General features: G+C 42.6%; 2 protein-coding genes across 2 annotated transcripts in view; both read right to left on the bottom strand.

Moving 5' to 3' along the window:
- Positions 1-1,338: 1,338 nt before the first annotated feature.
- Positions 1,339-5,898, bottom strand: LOC148350025 (lysosomal membrane ascorbate-dependent ferrireductase CYB561A3-like). Its single transcript, XM_088319984.1, has 5 exons — positions 5,483-5,898; positions 3,371-3,579; positions 1,689-1,843; positions 1,450-1,612; positions 1,339-1,365 (listed from the first exon to the last, which is right to left on the bottom strand). The coding sequence occupies exons 1-5, from the start codon at positions 5,667-5,669 to the stop codon at positions 1,339-1,341; spliced, it is 741 nt and encodes a 246-aa protein (XP_088176110.1). The 5' UTR covers positions 5,670-5,898.
- A 7,339-nt stretch (positions 5,899-13,237) lies between these two features.
- The window catches only part of tnfrsfa (tumor necrosis factor receptor superfamily, member a), a 52,710-nt gene continuing 46,939 nt past the window's right edge, over positions 13,238-19,008 (bottom strand). The window contains exon 10 of the mRNA XM_088320012.1: positions 13,238-16,340. Coding sequence (XP_088176138.1) covers positions 16,039-16,340 — 302 coding nt within the window. The 3' untranslated portion in view covers positions 13,238-16,038. The remainder of the gene's footprint in view (positions 16,341-19,008) is intronic.

The following is a 19,008-nucleotide window of genomic DNA, read 5'->3' as shown; positions in this document are numbered from 1 at the left end:
GTACACAGAACGAAATGTCGATACACCTGACCCGTTGTAGCGAGTCGATGCAGCCGCAGCCAACAGAGGGTGCCGCCATTATACCAATTAGGTATGTCTCTGCCGAGGCGCGAACCAGCGACCTCCCAGTCTCAAAGCGGGCACACTACCAAAACAAAAGGTACGACCCAAATGTTAGAGAGATTAAAAAAGTTATCTAGAGAGATAAAAACTAAATTTTATAGTGATTTATAGCGAGTTAAACACAAGTGCGCATTATACATGAATTAGTCAATGTAAACATAATACAAAATTTGGTAAACAGGATAGAGAGAGAGAGGGAGGGAGAGATAGAGAGATATAAGGAGTGTGTGAGAGAGAGAGACAGGGAGACAGGGAGACAGAGAGACAGAGAGACAGAGAGACAGAGACAGAGAGACAGAGAGACAGAGAGAGAGAGAGAGAGAGAGAGAGAAATAGAAAGAGAGAGAGAGAGAGAAGAAAAAGACCCAAAGAGGGACAAATATAGAAAAATAGAAAGAAAGGTTAAGAAAGGGAGAATTACGTAAAAAGACAGAAAGACATAAAAGAGAAAAAGAGAGAAGAAAGAGAGAGGGGAAAAAATATAGAGTATAGAGAGAAACGAGTTAAGGGACAAAAGTCATGAACCGGAACACGATCAGGACCCAAATGTGTGACGTTTCTCACACAAGCCTTTTATTATACAGGAAATGGCGAGTCATGCACGTTAGGCAGCAGTCTGGCGTGGAATGATAGGAATCCAGAGGCCAACGAGATCGATTTCAATTGCCCGAGCAGATATTGGACGGATGGGGTCGATACCGGACAGGACGGGACAGACAGGATTGATATCAAAACAGGATATCGAAAATAAACAGGACAAACTAGACGGGAACGAAACTGGAAACCGATATTAAACAGGACAAAATAAACGGGAACAATACCGTACAGGAAATACCAACAGGAAACAGGACCGAGTCAAAACCCACGCCTTGCCGGGCAGAGGTTTGTTGACAGACTGACCAAGGAAGAGTGAGAGCACTGAGCTTAAATAGACGGAAAGCCAATATGAGACACAGCTGGCGCCACACCAGCGGGGCCAATTGGGCGCCACGGCAACCGTGACAACTTAACATGAGTACAAGATAAAAAGTGTAAGAATTAAATAAATAAATGATGAAATATATTTGAAATAATAAGTACAAATGAATAAATGTTAATGATTATGAAGTAAAACATCATACAGGACACAGTTTTCTTTATTTGTGTAAATAGAATAACACAAGAATCATACACGCCGAGGTATTTTCAGGGGATCACATTTTCTAGTCGATGTCCTCAGATGGCTTCTTCTCTCAGCAGAATCTGAAATTTAAAAAAATATATTCTCATGAAAATAAAAAAATGTCATCGGTGTAAAATATTTCAGAAAAATAAATTCCTCCTCACCGGTGTGGTTTCGTCACTGTTGTTAGCATTCGGACGCCGCCACTCAGCTTTGGACAGAATTCCAAAAACCATGACACTAAACGCCACGATCAGGATGCCCAGCGTGTTAGCCAACAGCGCCTCTGCTGGCAGGGAGCTGTAACTGCTCGCTGACACACCGTCCCTAAAAAATAAAAGAGGCGTTTCTGTAATATCCTGGTTCCACCACAACAAATTGTGGTTTCCGTTTCTGTTCTTACAGGGAAAAAAAGAGCTTTTCATTGATGCCGCTGATGCAAGCGGCCAGAGTGAGCAAAAGCACCGCTTGGCCCGTCCACACGTGGAGTTCTTTGACGGCGGCCCCCAACCTCGGGGCCGAACAAGGTAGCAAGAACCCGATCAGGCCCAGGAACCACTGTGGATGGACAAAAGAATGTCAAGATTGCTGATTCGGGGCACCTGCGATAGCCACAGAATCTGATTGGCCGTTGGACTCTTCTTAAACTCCCCGTCAGACCGTCTGTGAACCGATGCTCTCAGCTAGGCAAACTTTTGTACTCTCCGACATTATCCTGCCCTGTATTCCTGCCTGATACCTGTTGCCGACTTTTTTCTGGAGCCGTTTCTGCTTTTGCTTCTCCGTCCCGGCCATTGTCCTGTTTTGCCATGTTTCCTGCCTGATACCTGTTGCTGACCTTTTTTTGGACCCGTTTCTGCTTTTGCTCCTCCGTCCCGGCCATCGACCTGTTTTGCCCTGTTTCCTGCCTGATACCTGTTGCTGACCTTTTTACGGACCCGTTTCTACTTTTGCTCCTCCGTCCCGGCCATCGACCTGTTTTGCCCTGTTTCCTGCCTGATACCTGTTGCCGACCTTTTTTTGAACCCGTTTCTGCTTTTGCTCCTCCGTCCCGGCCATCGACCGGTTTTGTCCTGTTTCCTGCCTGATACCTGTTACCGACCTTTTTCTGGAGCCGTTTCTGCTTTTGCTCCTCCGTCCCGGCCATCGACCTGTTTTGCCCTGCTTCCTGCCTGATACCTGTTGCCGACCTTTTTCTGGAACCGTTTCTGCTTTTGCTCCTCCGTCCCGGCCATCGACCCGTTTTGTCCTGTTTCCTGCCTGATACCTGTTACCGACCTTTTTCTGGAGCCGTTTCTGCTTTTGCTCCTCCGTCCCGGCCATCGACCTGTTTTGCCCTGTTTCCTGCCTGATACCTGTTACCGACATTTTTCTGGAGCCGTTTCTGCTTTTGCTCCTTCGTCCCGGCCATCGACCCGTTTTGTCCTGCTTCCTGCCTGATACCTGTTGCCGACCTTTTTCTGGAACCGTTTCTGCTTTTGCTCCTCCGTCCCGGCCATCGACCCGTTTTGTCCTGTTTCCTGCCTGATACCTGTTGCAGACTTTTTTCTGGAGCCGTTTCTGCTTTTGCTCCTCCGTCCCGGCCATTGACCTGTTTTGCCCTGCTTCCTGCCTGATACCTGTTGCCGACCTTTTTCTGGACCCGTTTCTGCTAAGGCTCCTCCGTCCCGGCCATCGACCTGTTTTGCCCTGTTTCCTGCCTGATATCTGTTGCCGACCTTTTTTTGGACCCTTTTTGCTTTTGCTCCTCCGTCCCGGCCATCGACCTATTTTGCCATGTTTACTGCCTGATACCTGTTGCCGACCTTTTTTTGGACCCTTTTTGCTTTTGCTCCTCCGTCCCGGCCATCGACCTATTTTGCCATGTTTACTGCCTGATACGTGTTGCTGACCTTTATCTGGACTCGTTACCGCTTTTGCTCCTCCGTCCCGGCCATCGACCTGTTTTGCCCTGTTTCCTGCTTGATACCTGTTGCTGATCTCTTTTCTGGACCCGTTTCTGTTTTGTACCTCTGCCCTGGCCATCGACCTGTTTTTCTCGCTGTCAACGATGACTTTGATCTCTTTGATATTGGTTTTACCTACCTGCCACGCGAAAGTCACCACGGCGGACATTCCCACCCAGCTGTGCAGGGAATACATATGGGGAATGTTGAGTTTTTGGTGCACGTCGAAAACGGCGTAAAGGCCCACGATAGAGAGTGCCAGGGCGGTCAGCATGAGTCCTGCGTGGGCCAGCTTCCATCCCAGCTTCTTCTGGGACCATCCAAAAGGTAAACGAAACAGGACGGCGGCTGCCAACGAGTCCGAGAAACAACTCATCAGAGTTACTTTCAAAATCTAATCCCATACAGTTATCCATTGCTAGTTAGCATAGTTCACCTCGTGAAAAATAAATTTCGTAATGTAATGCAGTAAGGTAACTCGATTACTTTCGAATAGGGCTGCAACAACTCATCGATAATATCGATTACGTATAATAATTGAAAGCGTTGGCGACTTGTTATCAATATTTGAATAAAGAGGAGGGAATTAAAAATGGTTTTGAGAAATACGATTGTTGACTGATTCATTGATTTTAAAAAGATTCGATTACTTTTGGATTACTCCTGTCACAATTCTGTCACTTGCCTGCTAATTGCCCTCACCTGCGCTCACTCTTTCAGCCCCAGCTGCCACTCGTTTCGTAATTATCCCTCTCCCTATCTAAGCGCTTCATTCTCGGTCACTCTTTGTCAGTCAGTCAGCGAAACTCAGCACATGCAAGGCAAGCATTTTTTGACTCTGGCTCCCGTTTTGATTCCGACCTGTTTTCGCATCCTGCCTGATTCCGTCCCGTTTCCTGTATCGATCCCTTGTCCCTGGCTTCCCGATCATCTCCGGTTACCTGACTTGCTTCCGCGCATTCTATTTTTTTTACATGCAGACCTAATTTGTTTAAAATATTTAAAAAAACAAACATGTGCAAGAAACACTGATTTGCACAATGCATTCTGATACGGTAAACCAGGGATGTCAAATGAATTTAGGCTCAGGAAAAATTCTCACAGGGGCCGGACTAGTAGATAGAGAGAGGGAGAAAGAGAGAGAGAAATGGGAAAAAGACCAAAAGGACGAGAAAGAGAGTCAAAGTATATGAAAGAGAAAGAACAGGAGAAATACATAAAATGTACAAAAGAAGAGAGAGGGGGAGAGAGAGAGAGAGAGATCAAGAGAGAGAGAGAGAGAAAAGAGAGTAAGAGAGAAGAAATATAGACAGAGTGAGAAAAAATAAATAATAAAGTATAGAGTTAAAGAGAGGGAGAAGCAGGGAAATGGAGAGAGAGAAAGAGAGAAAGAGAGAGAGAGGGGAAAAAGACCAAAAGGGCGAGAAAGAGAGTCAAAGTAGATAGAAAGAGAAAGAACAGGAGAAATACATAAAAAGTACAAAAGAAGATATATAAATAGAGAGAGAGATAAAGAGAAAGGGAGGATAAAAAGACAGAGAAAGAGGGAGAGAGAGAGAACGCGAGAGAAAGAAAAGAGAGTAAGAGAGTAGAAATAGACAGAGAGAGAAAGAGAAAAAAGAAAGTAAGAGAGAAGAAATATAGACAGAGAGTGAGAAAAAAAAGAAGAAAAAAGTAAAGCGTTAAAGAGAGGGCGAAGCAGGGAAATAGTGAAAGAAAGACAAAGAGAAAGAGAAAAAAGTGAGAAAGAGATAGAAAGATAAAGAGAGAGAGGAGAGCAAAATAGAGAGACAGGGGGGAAGAGAAAGATGACAGGAGAAATAGAGAGGGGCCAAGAGAGAAATAAATAATAGAGAGACTGAGAGGGAGAGAAAGATCGAGATTGGGAGAACTAGAGAAACAGGATGAGAAAGAGAAGAAATTGAGACTGAGATGAAGTAAAAAGAGAAAAAGGGAGAAAAAAGATAGAAAGACATAAAGAGAAGGAGAGAACGAGATTTAAAAAGAGAGAGAAAAATAGAGTGAGAAAGAGAGGGAAAGAACTACAGCTCCAGTATCTTTGTGAGCGGTGCTTGACTTTGGCGTCATCTGGTGGACATACTTCAAACTGCAAGTCATTTTACCCTCGCGTTTCCCTCAGCGTATTTTTGCGATGGCGGGTGAATCAACTATGCAAATCCTTGATACTCCAGAAAACAATACAGTAAATTATTTTCGTCTAAACCATAAAATCCCCTTAAACCGGACTCACCCAGGCCGTAAAGAACCAACAGTCCGCTGACCATAAGAACTGGATGCCAGTTGAACTGGGCCCCAGTTCCATCCCAGGCGAAGCCCCCGTGCCAGTTCCAGTTCCAGAGGACCACCAGGACCACGCACAGGAGACCGGTATTGATGCAGGAAACCAAAGACATGTAGAAAAAGGACTTGGTTCCCATCGCAAAATGGCAACTCCGACACTTCCCAAGCTGCAACTTAGCGGCGCGGCCGATGGATTGTTTCCGATGCGTATCTAAATGACCGATACTCGACGTGACATCCGGTCAGGAGGGGGGACACAATGGCGTCAGGGTTTCGTACTTCCTGATGGATTTCGTTTGGATCTTTATGGTCTTAAGCTACATGATGAGTCACATAACATGCTAATTCCGGACTATGCTAACTCTATAAGTCCTTTCCGTTAACTATGCTAGCTCAATCCACAAATGAGTAACCATAAAAGAAAAAAACACAGGCTAGCTAATGCTTGCTAAGGTATACTTGCTAGCAAACCAGTAAGGTATTTTAATTAGTTTTCTCTAGCTTTCTCTAGTTTTCTCTAGTTATCTAGTACGCTAACTTCAGACTATGCTAAATGTTTAAGTCCTTTCCATTATCTATGCTAGCTCAATACACAAATAAGTTATCACAAAAGAATAAAACACAGGCTAACTAAAGTATGCAAAAGTATGCTTGCTAGCAAACCAGTCGGGTCTTTTAATCAGTGTTCTCATTTAGGTACAAATACTTTCATACTTCCTGTTTAATTTCTTTTTAGCGTCGAAGGTTGTAAGCAACGTAAATAGTCATTTAGCACGCTAATTTCGGACCATGCTAATTCTATAAGTCCTTTCCGTTAGCTATGCTAGCTCAATACACGAATAAGTTATCACAAAAGAAAAAAAAAACTCTAGAAACACAGGCTAACTAATGTATGCTAAGGTATACTTGCTAGCAAACTAGTAGGGGCTTTTATGTAGTTTTCTTATTTAAGTACAAATCCTTTCATATTTCCTGATTAATTTATTTTTAGTGTTGAAGGTTGTAAGCAACGTAATTAGTCATTTAGCACACTAATTTCGGACCATGCTAATTCTATAAGTCATTTCCGTTAGCTATGCTAGCTCAATACACAAATGAGTTATCACAAAAGAATAAAACACAGGCTAACTAATGTATGCTAAGGTATACGTGCTATCAGGGTCAATTGAAGATTTTTCTAATGTACGTACACATTTTTTTATATTTACTGATTGATGAGTCATTTAGCACGCTAAAAACCGACCATGCTAACTGTATAAGACTTTTTCCTTATAATAATAATAATAATAATTTCCTTGTATTGTCATTCTGTGTAACAATGTACACAGAACGAAATGTCGATTGCATCTGACCCGATGCAGCTGCTAGCTCAAAGCACATAGGACTTACGACACAAGAACAAATCCAGTTGATGGTGAGCAAATTAAAGGCAAAAAAAATGTTTTTGGGGTGTTAACACGTCTCTCAAAACAGAGGCTAACGAGCAGTGGACCCAAATGGGTAACGTTTCACACTATGCTTTATTAAGGGATCGGGGAAGTCAGGGATAGGGGAAAAGACAGCAATCTGGCGGTAGCTGGACAGGTGAAACAGGAAGCCCCCACAGCCAATGACAGATGGCGATGCGGACAGGCGGGGCCGGAGAGTCGAGCGTGATCGTGGACCGGACAAGTCGGGTTGCTGGGACGGGAGAATGCAGTGAGCTCGTGGATCGGAACAAGTCAGGTAGCCGGGACAGGAGAACGGAACGTGGATAGAATAGAATAGAATATACCTTTATTGTCATTGTTACAAAATGGGTTAACATATTGTGACAACGGAATTTGGCATGACACTCCAGTTTCACACATTCACAGTGAGGTAAAAAACCCAAGAAGATAAAGGGTTCGATACAGGAAACTGAATAAGGCAGGATACAGGTAGCCGAGACAGGAGAAAAGAGCGTGGATCGATACAGGAAACAGGGGAAGGAATCAGGCAGGATAGGCGAGACAGGAGAACATAGCTTCAATCGGGGATCGATGCAGGAAACAGGTCGGGATAAAAACGGGAGCCAGAGTCAAAATTGCTTGCCTTGCATTCGCTAAGTGTCACGGTTGCCATGGCGCCCAACTGGCCCCGCCCGTGTGGCGCCAGCTGCAGCTTGTTGACAGATTGGCTCCCTGTCAGTATTTAAACTCCCGTCAGTCCCCTTTTGTCGGTCCGTCTGCGAATCTGTTTTTACACGGCAAGTCCTTTTTCGCGTGTCCTGTTTTTTGTTGCTCCTGTTAGTCTCCCGTTAGGGTTTGTTTTGAGCTAGACCACGTCTGCTCTCCCGTCCCAAATCACGACCTGTTTTGATCTCGACCACGTCTGTTCTCCTGCCCCGAATAACGATCCGTTTTTTGATCTCGACCGTGTCTACTCTCCTCTCCTGGTTTTTTGACTTGTTTCCGATCCCGATTTTTGCTCTCTGTCCCGGCTAGTGACCCGTTTTTTTTCCGTTCCCGACACCGCCAAGGAAATCCCACTTCCGCGTCTGAGCAACCTACTCCCTTCGACCAGCGATCTCCGGATCGTGTGTGCACTCCTTTCCCTTCTTTCCAATAAAACTGTGAGAAACGTTACGCGAGTGGGTCCTGTCTCCGTTCTGGTCCTGACAATATATATATATGTATGTACTGGAAACAATGAACATTCGGTCCCATGAGACTTTTCCAACTTCAAACAAAAAATTCCTGTCGCTAACAAGCTAAGCAGTCCGTCCGCTTTAGCCGAAAACAAACCACGAGGCTAGATGTCATCTGACTTCTCCGGTGGGAACCGGAGCGAAGTAAACACAGTAAAAAAAAAAAAAAGTATTCTGAAAAATAAGTGCTGGACAATGATGTCCTTTGACCACAAAAATAGGACACACGCTTATTTTCTTTTATGATACTTTCATAAGGTACAATTCTCGGGAAAAAGGAATCAATCCTGAAAAGTGTTTTGCGGAATCAGTCATGGATGATAAATATAAAAATTGACTTGTTAATACTTGACACGACTCGGGAAGTACAATTCGTAGTATTGTAGCCATCTTTGTACTTTTTATGTTATATTTCGGCTGACTTATCCAGGGGTCACAAACACGGATCGGTTAGCCCCCTAATTACACCTCGGTAGCCCCGCAAACTGGTTCTAAAAATAGCTTGTCATTGTGATTTGCTGGGAAATTATATTTCTATGTGGTATTAGAAACCATTGACATGACCATTTATTCATCTCATTAGCTGCACCACTTATCCTCAGTAGGGTCGCGGGGGTGCTGGAGCCCATCCCAGCAATCATCGGGCAGTGGGCAGGGGACACCCTGAACTGGTTGCCAGGGCACACGGGGACAGACAACTCACTCGCTCATTCACACCTAGGGGCAATTTGGACCGGCCAGTCCACCTGAAATGCATGTCTTTGGAATGTGGGAGGAAACCGGAGTGCCCGGAGGAAACCCACGCAAGCACGGGGAGAACATACAAACTCCACAGAGGAAGTCTGGAGCTGGATTTGAACCCACGACAGGTTCCCATGACTTGAACTGTGCCGCACATGCGCTAACCACTGCGCCGCCGTGCTGCCCTTAAAGGTGGTCTATTCAACCTCAAAACTATTATACTGCCATCTGCTGGCTGGAATCATCATTGCAGCTCAAGTATGATAACATTCTTACACACGCTCAAACAAAGTCTTCCTTTTTCATGTTTTTGGGGAGATTGGGTTGGCTATGAAAACAGTCCTGTTCTTACTTTCACCATTTTCATCCTAAAATTTAAGAAAACCACGACCACACGTGTGATATAACTCAATACCCCTAAACCCCTCCCCCCATTCCTTCAGCGTTATGCGCTTAGTGGCCAAAAAAGAGATAAAAAGAGAAATAGCGAGAGAAGGGGAAAGAAAGAGATAAAGAAAGAAATTCAAAGAGAATTAGAAAGAGAGAAAAGAGGAGAGAAAGAGAGAAGGGGAGAAAGGGAGAGGGAGAAAGCAGGAGAGAGAGGAAGAGAAAAGAGAGAGAAAAGTAAAAAAGTACAAAACCGAGGGGGGGGGGGAGAGAGAGAGAGAGAGAGAGAGAGAGAGAGAGAGAGAGAGAGAGAGAGAGAGAGAGAGAGAGAGAGAGAGAGAGAGAGAGAGAGAGAGAGAGAGAGAGAGAGAGAGAGAGAGAGAGAGAGAGAGAGAGATATGAAGGGAAGAGTGAGATATAGAGAGAAATACAAGTACAGCATTTGTAAGAGGCATTTGGCTTTGGCAACATCAAGTGGACATATTTCAGCCTGCAGCTCGTTTTTCTCTTGCACTTCTCTGAGCGTCGTCTCGCGGGCCGGATTCAATCCCTCAGCGGGCCTGATCTGGCCCGCGGGCCGCCCGTTTGACTTCCCTGATTTATACAGTAGAGCCCATGTAAAACACCCAATATTTTGTTAGGTTAATGAGCCTATTTTAACCCGAAATCTAATAGTTCCAACCTGAAACAGTTGTAAGTCGAGACGCCTTTTGAATGTAAATGCGCTAATCTGTTCCAAACCCCGCAAACAAATCATAAAAAAAGCATCAGAACATGAAACAGATACATATTTAAATTAGATTACCCCACAATAAACATAAAACGAGAGGAACATGATGTAAAAAAAAAAACAAATAATAAAGGAAATAACAAAAAATATGAATTTACCTTTTTGCCTCGCGTTTCTTGAAAAACTGATCCAATGACGTCTGCTTTTGCCAATCTGTTGGAAATGCGCGAGGCACACGTCATTATAATGAGCGATAGCCCGACCTGTGACTATTTTTCTGAATTATTATTATTATTTCCACACATTCTGAGACTTTACAGAATTTAGGCAAAATGTCTTTAATTTGGGCTAGTCGAATAATTGCGTCCTCCTCATTGTAGTCTCTGAACTCCTCCAGTACAGTGGTGTGCGTTTTCATACCTCTCTATTATCTCTTGCTTTGTTTCGATGGCCAGAAAAAGTCTCTTCCTCTTCTTTTCTTCTTGTCCCCTTTTCTGCGTGTCTTTCCATTGTGAATGATAGCTCTTTTTATACTGTTTACAGAGCGGGTAGGTGACATGAAGAGCATGCCAGCATTCTTGCATATGCACAGCGAAAGGTAGCACGTTCTGGAGTGTATTTTAGACACCTTTGAAACTATAGGCAATATTATCCAGTAAGAATATGTAACACTCAAGTCCCTTACTTAATAATTTAGATTCATTCAATTTTAAGTCTGACTAATAAATATACAGTACGTCATTCTCAATGACATAGGCTGCAGTGGCACATTAAGCCAGAAGGGGGCGGCAAGAACGGGGCAACACGTAATCAGGGTTGGGTAGGGTTACTTTAATTGGATTACTTTCAATTACTTTTGGATTACTCCAATACCAAATATGCTAATCAAAGACAAAAGAAACTAAATATGAATAAAATGACTCCATTTTGTGCAGGCTTGGGGAGTAACGGAATACATGGAACGGCAAAAATGATGTTTGGATTTATTTTCATTTTGTTTCTGTCGCATTTTATGTTAATTTTGCCGGAGGTCAGAGATCAAAGCCAGGAGAGAAAGCTTACCACGTGTTGTGAGTCATCATATTTGGTATTGGAGTAATCCAAAAGTCATTGAAAGTAATCAAGTTAAAGTAACCCTACCCAACCCTGCATGTAATACTACTACTAATTCACGGTTTCTCAACGTTTTCGAGCCAAGATGAACTTTTATTTTGAAAATATCTCGAGGCAACACGCTCTTTGTTAAAAAGTAATACCACAATACTAAAAAACTAAAATTACACTAATACTACAAAACAAAATGGCAAATTCAATGCTTAAAACACAACCTTAATGTATTATTTCACTTTTATTCCGAAAATAAAAGAAATACTAAAAAACGACGACAGTAAAACTACAAAAATCCTACTTTATGAATACGATCAAAACCACGATACAGAAATGTACTACTACAAAAAAAAAATACAATAACAGTAATACAACAAAATAAAATCAAAATGAAGTGAGAAATTCGATGAAATAATTTAAACGAGAAACACTAAAATAAATATAACGTGAAAATGTATTCATAAATGACAAAGACGTCATAAATATAAGTTTTTTATTGTCTTAACATAACTGAAAACAATTCAAATAATCCAAAAAAGTGACTCTCTGTACAAAATATTTATTCCAAATGTACATAACTTACATTTTATTGCTTCTATCGACGGAAACGTCGCTTACATTTCAAAACAAATCCACCGAAAAATGGCATCACGTCACCAGCTCTTTGAAATGGATGCAGGAGTAATTCTCTTGTCGACCGCTAGATGGCAGCGCCAGCACTGAGCATCACGACAATACAGTAGGACACACGAACAAAAAAAAGACACACGAATCCACACGCATTCTGATGTGCTCACTGCAAAACATGAAAAGGGGGCTTGAAAACGACATTGTTGAGTGATAAAAGACAGAAAAAAGAAAAAGGAAAATAAAGAAATCCAGAAAAAAACAACGATTTCCTTCATTTAAGCGAACATTCCGTAACTGCCATGCCAATAATCAGTTATTCTGCTTAAACCAGGGGTGTCAAACTCATTTGAGCTCGGGGGCCACATGGTACAAAACACACACTCGCAGGAGCCCGACTTTTTAAAATCAATGGCATAAAAAGCTGGAGGGCTGGGGGTCTTTTTGGAGGCTCCTAATTAAGAATCAGGGACAAACGATTAGATTATAAAACAATTTAAAAGCCCCAGCGTGTAATATTTCAACGCTAGGTGGCAGTGTATCGACGAATGCGAAAGGAAACCAGTGCCACAGAGTACAGCGTAGCAGCAAGACAAACATGGCGGCAACCTCAGGTGGGGATTCTGCTATGAGAAAGAAACACAAATATCTCAAAGTATTTTTATTTTTTTGGGGTATGATAGTTCAGATATTCATCCATCCATCCATTATCTGCACCGCTTATCCTCATTAGGGTCGCGGGGGTGCTGGAGCCCATCCCAGCCATATTAGGGAATTGGGTAGGGGACACCCTGAACTGCTTTCCATCCAGTCACAGGGCACACTGGGACAGACAACTCGCTCGCTCATTCAGACATAAGGACAATTTTGACCGACCAATGAACCTAACATGCATGTTTTTGGAATGTGTAGGGACAGGGAGAACATGCAAACTCCACACAGAAGGTTCGATCTCATGACCTCAGAACTGTGCCGCACATGCGCTAATCACTGCGCCGCCGTGCTGCCCCAGTTCAGGTATTGTCGCCTAGTATTCAAATCAATGTCTTTGAATACAAGTATTTTGTACCACTAGGGGGCACTAAATATTACACACGGGCACTGTGATTGAATATCTTGTTTATCAACTGCGCATTTAAAAAATAAAGCGAAACAATAATCAAATTCCTTTCCGAGACAGTTTAACTCGGAAAACTGGATAATGACAGAAATAGCATACAAACACTATTTAAAATATTGAATTTTGAACTTTTTATTTGAAGTAAAACAAAATCAACACTGGTTTGCTTAATGTTCTCTGGTTGATTAATAATAGTCAGCAAATACAGCCGCAGTGGGTGCTTTGCGGGTGGCTTTGGCGTGGATCGATTTGAAACAGTTGTGGCTCATTTTTATCTTGTGCTTCTCTCAGCATTGTCTCGCGAGCCACATAAAATGACGTAACGTGCCCTATTTGGCCCGCGAGCCATGAGTTTGACGTTAGTGGCTCGAAGCATGAATTCTGCCTAGTAACAATCGCCATGGGCGGGTCAAACAGTGGTGAGCTCTTTTCATTGGACTAAAAAAAAAGAAATGTAACAATTGAAGTTGTAGTGGTACTACCGTATAATAAATATGCAGAGCAGAAAATAAATATGACAATAAATAAACAAAAAAAATCTAGAGTGGGTTCAAATGTGAATACGTTTTTTTTTTTCAGAGGATAAAAGACCCAAATGCAGAGTTCGTACACCTATCAATGGCCAAATTCAAGCACTTTCAAAACCAGTTGTCCGGTTTCTCCAGTACCCGGCATCTTGGTCTTTTCACCTATCCTCTTGGCCATAACCCATCATGTGAAAACGGCATACAAAGTAATGCCGGCTGCCGTTAATCAAGGAGGAAGAAGCAATGCAATGGCAAAGCGAAGCCACCGGAGCAGGCCCGTTGGCGTCATTTTTAAGTGGACTTCATTTAATTTTCTTAATTCAATGCAGTGGTTCTTAAATAGTGGGGCGCGTTTGGGGGATAAAGGAGAGGAAAATGAAAGTCTCCTGAAAACTAAGACGGGGAAATTTAACGATGTATATGTATCAATTAGCTTCACTAGGACCAGTTTTTGACGAGGAGATACTGCTGTGCTTGCTATGTTTGAAAAAGTTGGCAACGGACAGCATGAAGCCAAAAAAAATTAAGCTGTCAATCAACAAAATTACACCCAAATCACACAGACAAATCGCTTGAGATTTTTTGGGGCAAGGGGTTTTCTTCTCCTGAGGGGGGGACAGAAAATAATTGGTAAGCACTGATTTAACGCCCGGTCTAGAGTCAGACTGCAACGATTTCAAGCATGTACAAGCACATCACCAGTAATTCAGGCACTTTTCAAACCTTGAGAACACAACATTATAATTCAAGCATTTTCAAGGATTTCAAGCACCCGTACGAACCCTGCAAATCATAAATTGAGATTTTTTTTTCAGGGAAAAACTTCTACAAATATTTCTTTAGTTAAATTGTACAAATATATTTTTCTTGTAATCCAAATTTGACTTCCAAAATGAACGTTAGTATTTGGAAAATGTGTACGATAGAATATTTTAGAATTTAAAACAGTAGAAAAATAACTTCAGTAGTTTATTTTGGAATCGTCTTTTTTAATTCACGAGTATTTCTTCAAGAAAATAAATATTTTTTGAGGTTGTATTTATAAGTCATGAAAACAGCTGCAACAGTCGACCGGGGATAATTGATCGCGGCCACACTGGTTCAGTTCATTTTAGGGTGTAGAGAACGGTAAACAAGCCGCAGCGCATGACACAAATTTTCTCTCTCAACCTCCTCTCAGCAATAGTCGACTGGGGATAATGGATCACAGCCAAAACAGTGCAGTTCATTTTAAGCGGGCCACATTGCCACGCTTCAGCGTCCGGAAACAAATTTTAAAATATGCGCTCTGCCGGCCCCTGTTCTCAGCAATGATAGACAAAAGAACCTTCTGCAAGTCCCTGCTTGCAGCGATATGGAATTGGTGATAATGGATTGCGGCCGCATGGGTGAAGTTCAATTTAGTTGAAAGTAGTGTTACAGCTAAAAAAATAAAAGAATAGCCAGGCAAACACTAAACCAAAATCTATCTTTCAAGATAAAAGATAAAAAGCTAAGATATTCTTCAACAAAAGGTGTTCGGTGTGAAAAAAATTACTTGATAATCTTGCTCAGTGAAAAAGCGGAAAAAAAATAAAAATAGAGCGTATTCTTCTGAAACACACTTAAAAAAATGCACTCTGCTGAGCCTGACTCTCAGCAATTGACGACCGGGGATAATGGATCGTGGCCACAGGTGCAGATTACATTTTCGGAAGAACGGCAAGATTCCAAACAGAAGTGCTTTCCGCTAGTCCCTACTTGCAGCAATATGGATAATGGATTGCAGCCGCACAAGTGCATTTTAATTGAGGCGGAAATAAAATTACAGCTGTCTGCCCCTGCCTGCTGCCATATGTACCCACTGATAATGGATCGCAGCTGCACGAGTGCAGTTCACCTTTTGATGGAGAGATCGGCAAAAAAGAGCCACAGGGCCTGACATAAACGAGTTCTGCCAGGCCCTGCTGGGGATAATGGATTTCTAACTTTCTCTAACCAGACCAATTTTTGGAAAGTGCGCTTTATCATCTGCTGCACCTTATAGTAGAGAAATAATGGTAATAAAAAAAGTCGTTAACATTTTCTTTAAAGGCGCAATATTTTCCTTAAATCTTGCATGCAAAACAACAAAAAACAAAACAAAAACAGAAAAAAAAAAACCATTTTGCAACAACCACGGTGACGACATTATGCAAGTAGCAGGCATCGACCAGAAAAAGGGAGTGCATCAAAGAAGAGTATGCCATTTTTTCTATAGGTAAGATCGGGCCTTCACGAAGAAAAAGGAACAAAGAACAATGATGGGTGGATCATTTAAAAAAAAAAAAAAAAAAAAGCCAGAACAACAAGAGATCTTACCTCAAATAAAATCGTGACAAACAGTTCACGCTACGAAATATCAATCGCAGCACAGAGGGGGGCGCTATACCGACATCACCAGCGCCAGACCAGTGTATGCACTCGCCAGCAGATGGCGCCAAAAACGTGCAGGGTCTTTCCTTCTCCACATTCTCCGTTTTTTCTGTCCCACCCGAAAATTGTCGCTCGCTCTCCTTAGCGAGAAAAACTACTGGCTCTCGATACGAGGAGGTAAGTCCGCGGAGGCGGGCGGCGTCCCTCAGGGAGCCCTCTCGTGCTTGTAGTAGCCTCTCCTGAGGGCCTCGGAGGCGATGCTCTCTGCCGAGCGGCGCTGGTCCAGGTCCAGCAGGGCCCGCAGGAGGTGGTTGATGTCGGCCTTCAGGCCTTGCCGCTGCATCCAGTTCTTCAGCAACTCGTAGACTTTGTCCCCGGCCGCCCCGTTTTCTGCCAGACGGATGTGGTTGTCGCTGACTCCGATGGTGCGGAAGAACTTGTTGTGGATCCGCACGTCCAGGTACTTGTCGAACAGGTCGAAGCTTTTCTTCAGGGACTTCTCGGACTCTGCAACGGGCGGTTTTCGGTTACATATTTCTCTCGCTTGCATAGCTAACATTTAGTTCTGCCGTGCGGTTCAAAACATGAAAATATGTCATATGCGATGTTCCCTGGAATTTTCCTTACGGGGCTGAGCGTTCACACAAAGCCGGTGAGCAACGCTTGAAACAACAGTGAGCAACCATAATCCCAAGTGTGGCAATATAATTAATTATCAAACATGTCCAAAATTTGACATCAAGTTACATTTTGCTGAGTTTCCGGCAATGCAAACATTTTTTTTCACTTTTGAATGAATTGTTTTTTTTTCTAAATTTTTCCTTCTTTTTTTCTCTTCTTTTTTCACAACTTTTTCATTTTGGTATTTTTTTCTTTTTTGTTCTATTGCCCCCTTCTTTTAAGTCATTTTGTGAATAGTTTTACATTATATGTGGTCATGTTGGGATTAAAGAAGCAAAAACAACCCGAAGAGCCGTTTAGGACCCGAAAGAGCCGGTTCCTTTTAGTGAGCCGAACTGAAGAAGCCGGTTCTCGACAAACTCTACTAACTTTACTCGACTTCGTTCTACTTCGACTCGACTTCAAAATACCGCATTTAGGACACAACGTCAGGGGAACCAGTGTATTTTTACCTTTGTGCACTGTAACTTTGACTTAAGTCGCTTCTTAATTAATAATTTTGAGCCCTCATTTTTGTGCGCTGGTTAGATTTTCTTGTGCGCTGAGAATGTGCGAACAGTGCGCAATTGCGCACCGCGCGCAGCTTAGAGGGAACACTGGTCATATGTGTTTTTTGTTTTTGAAAAACTATTACAAAAGGCTTTGGTGCAGCTCACCAGTAATTAAGCCCCTGGGAATGATTTCAGTATTTGACAACTGTAGCTGAGAGACGGGCACTAAAAAAGCTGCAGTCAATCATGGACAATTCATCACATCCACTACACAGCATCATCTCCAAACGGGAGAGCAACTTCAGCTGGCACAGTCTTGTTCCACAGACAGACTGAGGAGATCATTTCTTCCTCATGCCATGAGGCTCTTTAACTCCACCCGGGGGAGTAAAAGCCCACATTAAACCACACCCATACATTTGCATAATACCCTATTTTCATTACAATGTGTATTTTATGTAGCACTATTTAAATACTCTATATCAACACGTTAGATTGGGTATTTATGTATTATATTCCTTTTCCTTTATTACTTTTTTATTTTCAACACAAGGATACAGCTGGAAGTGTGAATTTCCCTACGGGGATGAATAAAGTATCTATCTATCTATCTATTTTGAATATTTTGTGCACATATACAGCTACTTCTCCTCCAAAGGTGAGAACCACCAGGAAAAGTATGTGTGTGTCTGTGTGTGGAGTCAAACTTTGGAACATTTTACAAGACGAGATCAAACAATGTCCAACTATTCATTTGTTCAAATTTAAATACAAAAAAACTTAACGGGCGGAATACAGAGATGAAGAAAATTGGGTATGAGTTAAATGAGATTGAGAATAGTGCATCTAGTTAACTTTGTGTTATTGTTGCTATTCTTATGTCATAACTGTTATTAATATCATTACAATCATTTTTATATCATTAGTGTATTTGGAGGGGAAGATGAAGGGGTAGGGAATATAAGCATTTGCTTCTTTCTACCCCTTTTCGAACATTAACGTTGAGTTTGTTTTTGTTGTTGAGTTATTGTTTTTGTTCCGTTTTTATTTTGATGTTCGAATAAAGTTTTCATTCATCATTCATCATCATTGTTCACACATCAAGGAAACCCCCTTTTCTAGTTTTGCTTCCTGTATCCAGCGAATGAGAGTGTGTAGCCGTTTCTCTCTCTCTCTCTCTCACTTGTGTCTCTCTCGTCTCTCTATCACTCGTGTTTCTCTTCTCTCTCACTCGTGTTTCTCTTCTCTCTCACTCGTGTTTCTCTTCTCTCTCACTCGTGTCTCTCTCGTCTCTCTCTCTCACTCGTGTCTCTCTCTTCTCTCTCTCTCACTCGTGTCTCTCTCTCGTGTCTCACTCTCTCGTGTCTCTCTCGTGTCTCACTCCCTCTTGTTTCTCTCTCTCTCACTCTCTCTCACTTGTGTCTCACTCGTGTCTCTCTCCCTCTTGTTTCTCTCTCTCACTTGTGTCTCTCTCCCTCTTGTTTCTCTCTCGTCTAACTTATGTCTCTCTCTCTCACTCGTGTTTCTCTTCTCTCTCTCTCTGGTGTTTCTCTCTCTCTTTCTCTCTCTGGTGTCTCTCTCTCTTTCTCTCTCTGGTGTCTCTCTCTCTCACTCGTGTCTCTTGTGTCTCACTCCCTCTTGTTTCTCTCTCTCTCACCCATGTCTCACTCTCTCTCACTCGTGTCTCTCCCTCTTGTTTCTCTCTCCCCCCTCTCTCTCTCTCTCACTTGTGTCTCACTCGTGTCTCTCTCCCTCTTGTTTCTCTCTCTCACTCGTGTCTCTCTCCCTCTTGTTTCTCTCTCTCACTTGTGTCTCTCTCCCTCTTGTTTCTCTCTCGTCTAACTTATGTCTCTCTCTCTCTCTCGTGTTTCTCTTCTCTCTCTCTCTGGTGTTTCTCTCTCTCTTTCTCTCTCTGGTGTCTCTCTCTCTCTTTCTCTCTCTGGTGTCTCTCTCTCTCACTCGTGTCTCTCTCTTGTCTCCTTCTCTCTCTCTCACTTTCTCTG

The sequence above is a fragment of the Urocampus carinirostris genome, chromosome 16 (assembly GCF_059441175.1).
Source record: "Urocampus carinirostris isolate Australia breed hairy pipefish chromosome 16, RoL_Ucar_1.0, whole genome shotgun sequence".
Classification (NCBI taxonomy): domain Eukaryota; kingdom Metazoa; phylum Chordata; class Actinopteri; order Syngnathiformes; family Syngnathidae; genus Urocampus; species Urocampus carinirostris.
Note: the sequence above shows the minus strand (reverse complement) of the source record. Positions and strands in the feature narration are given on the sequence as shown.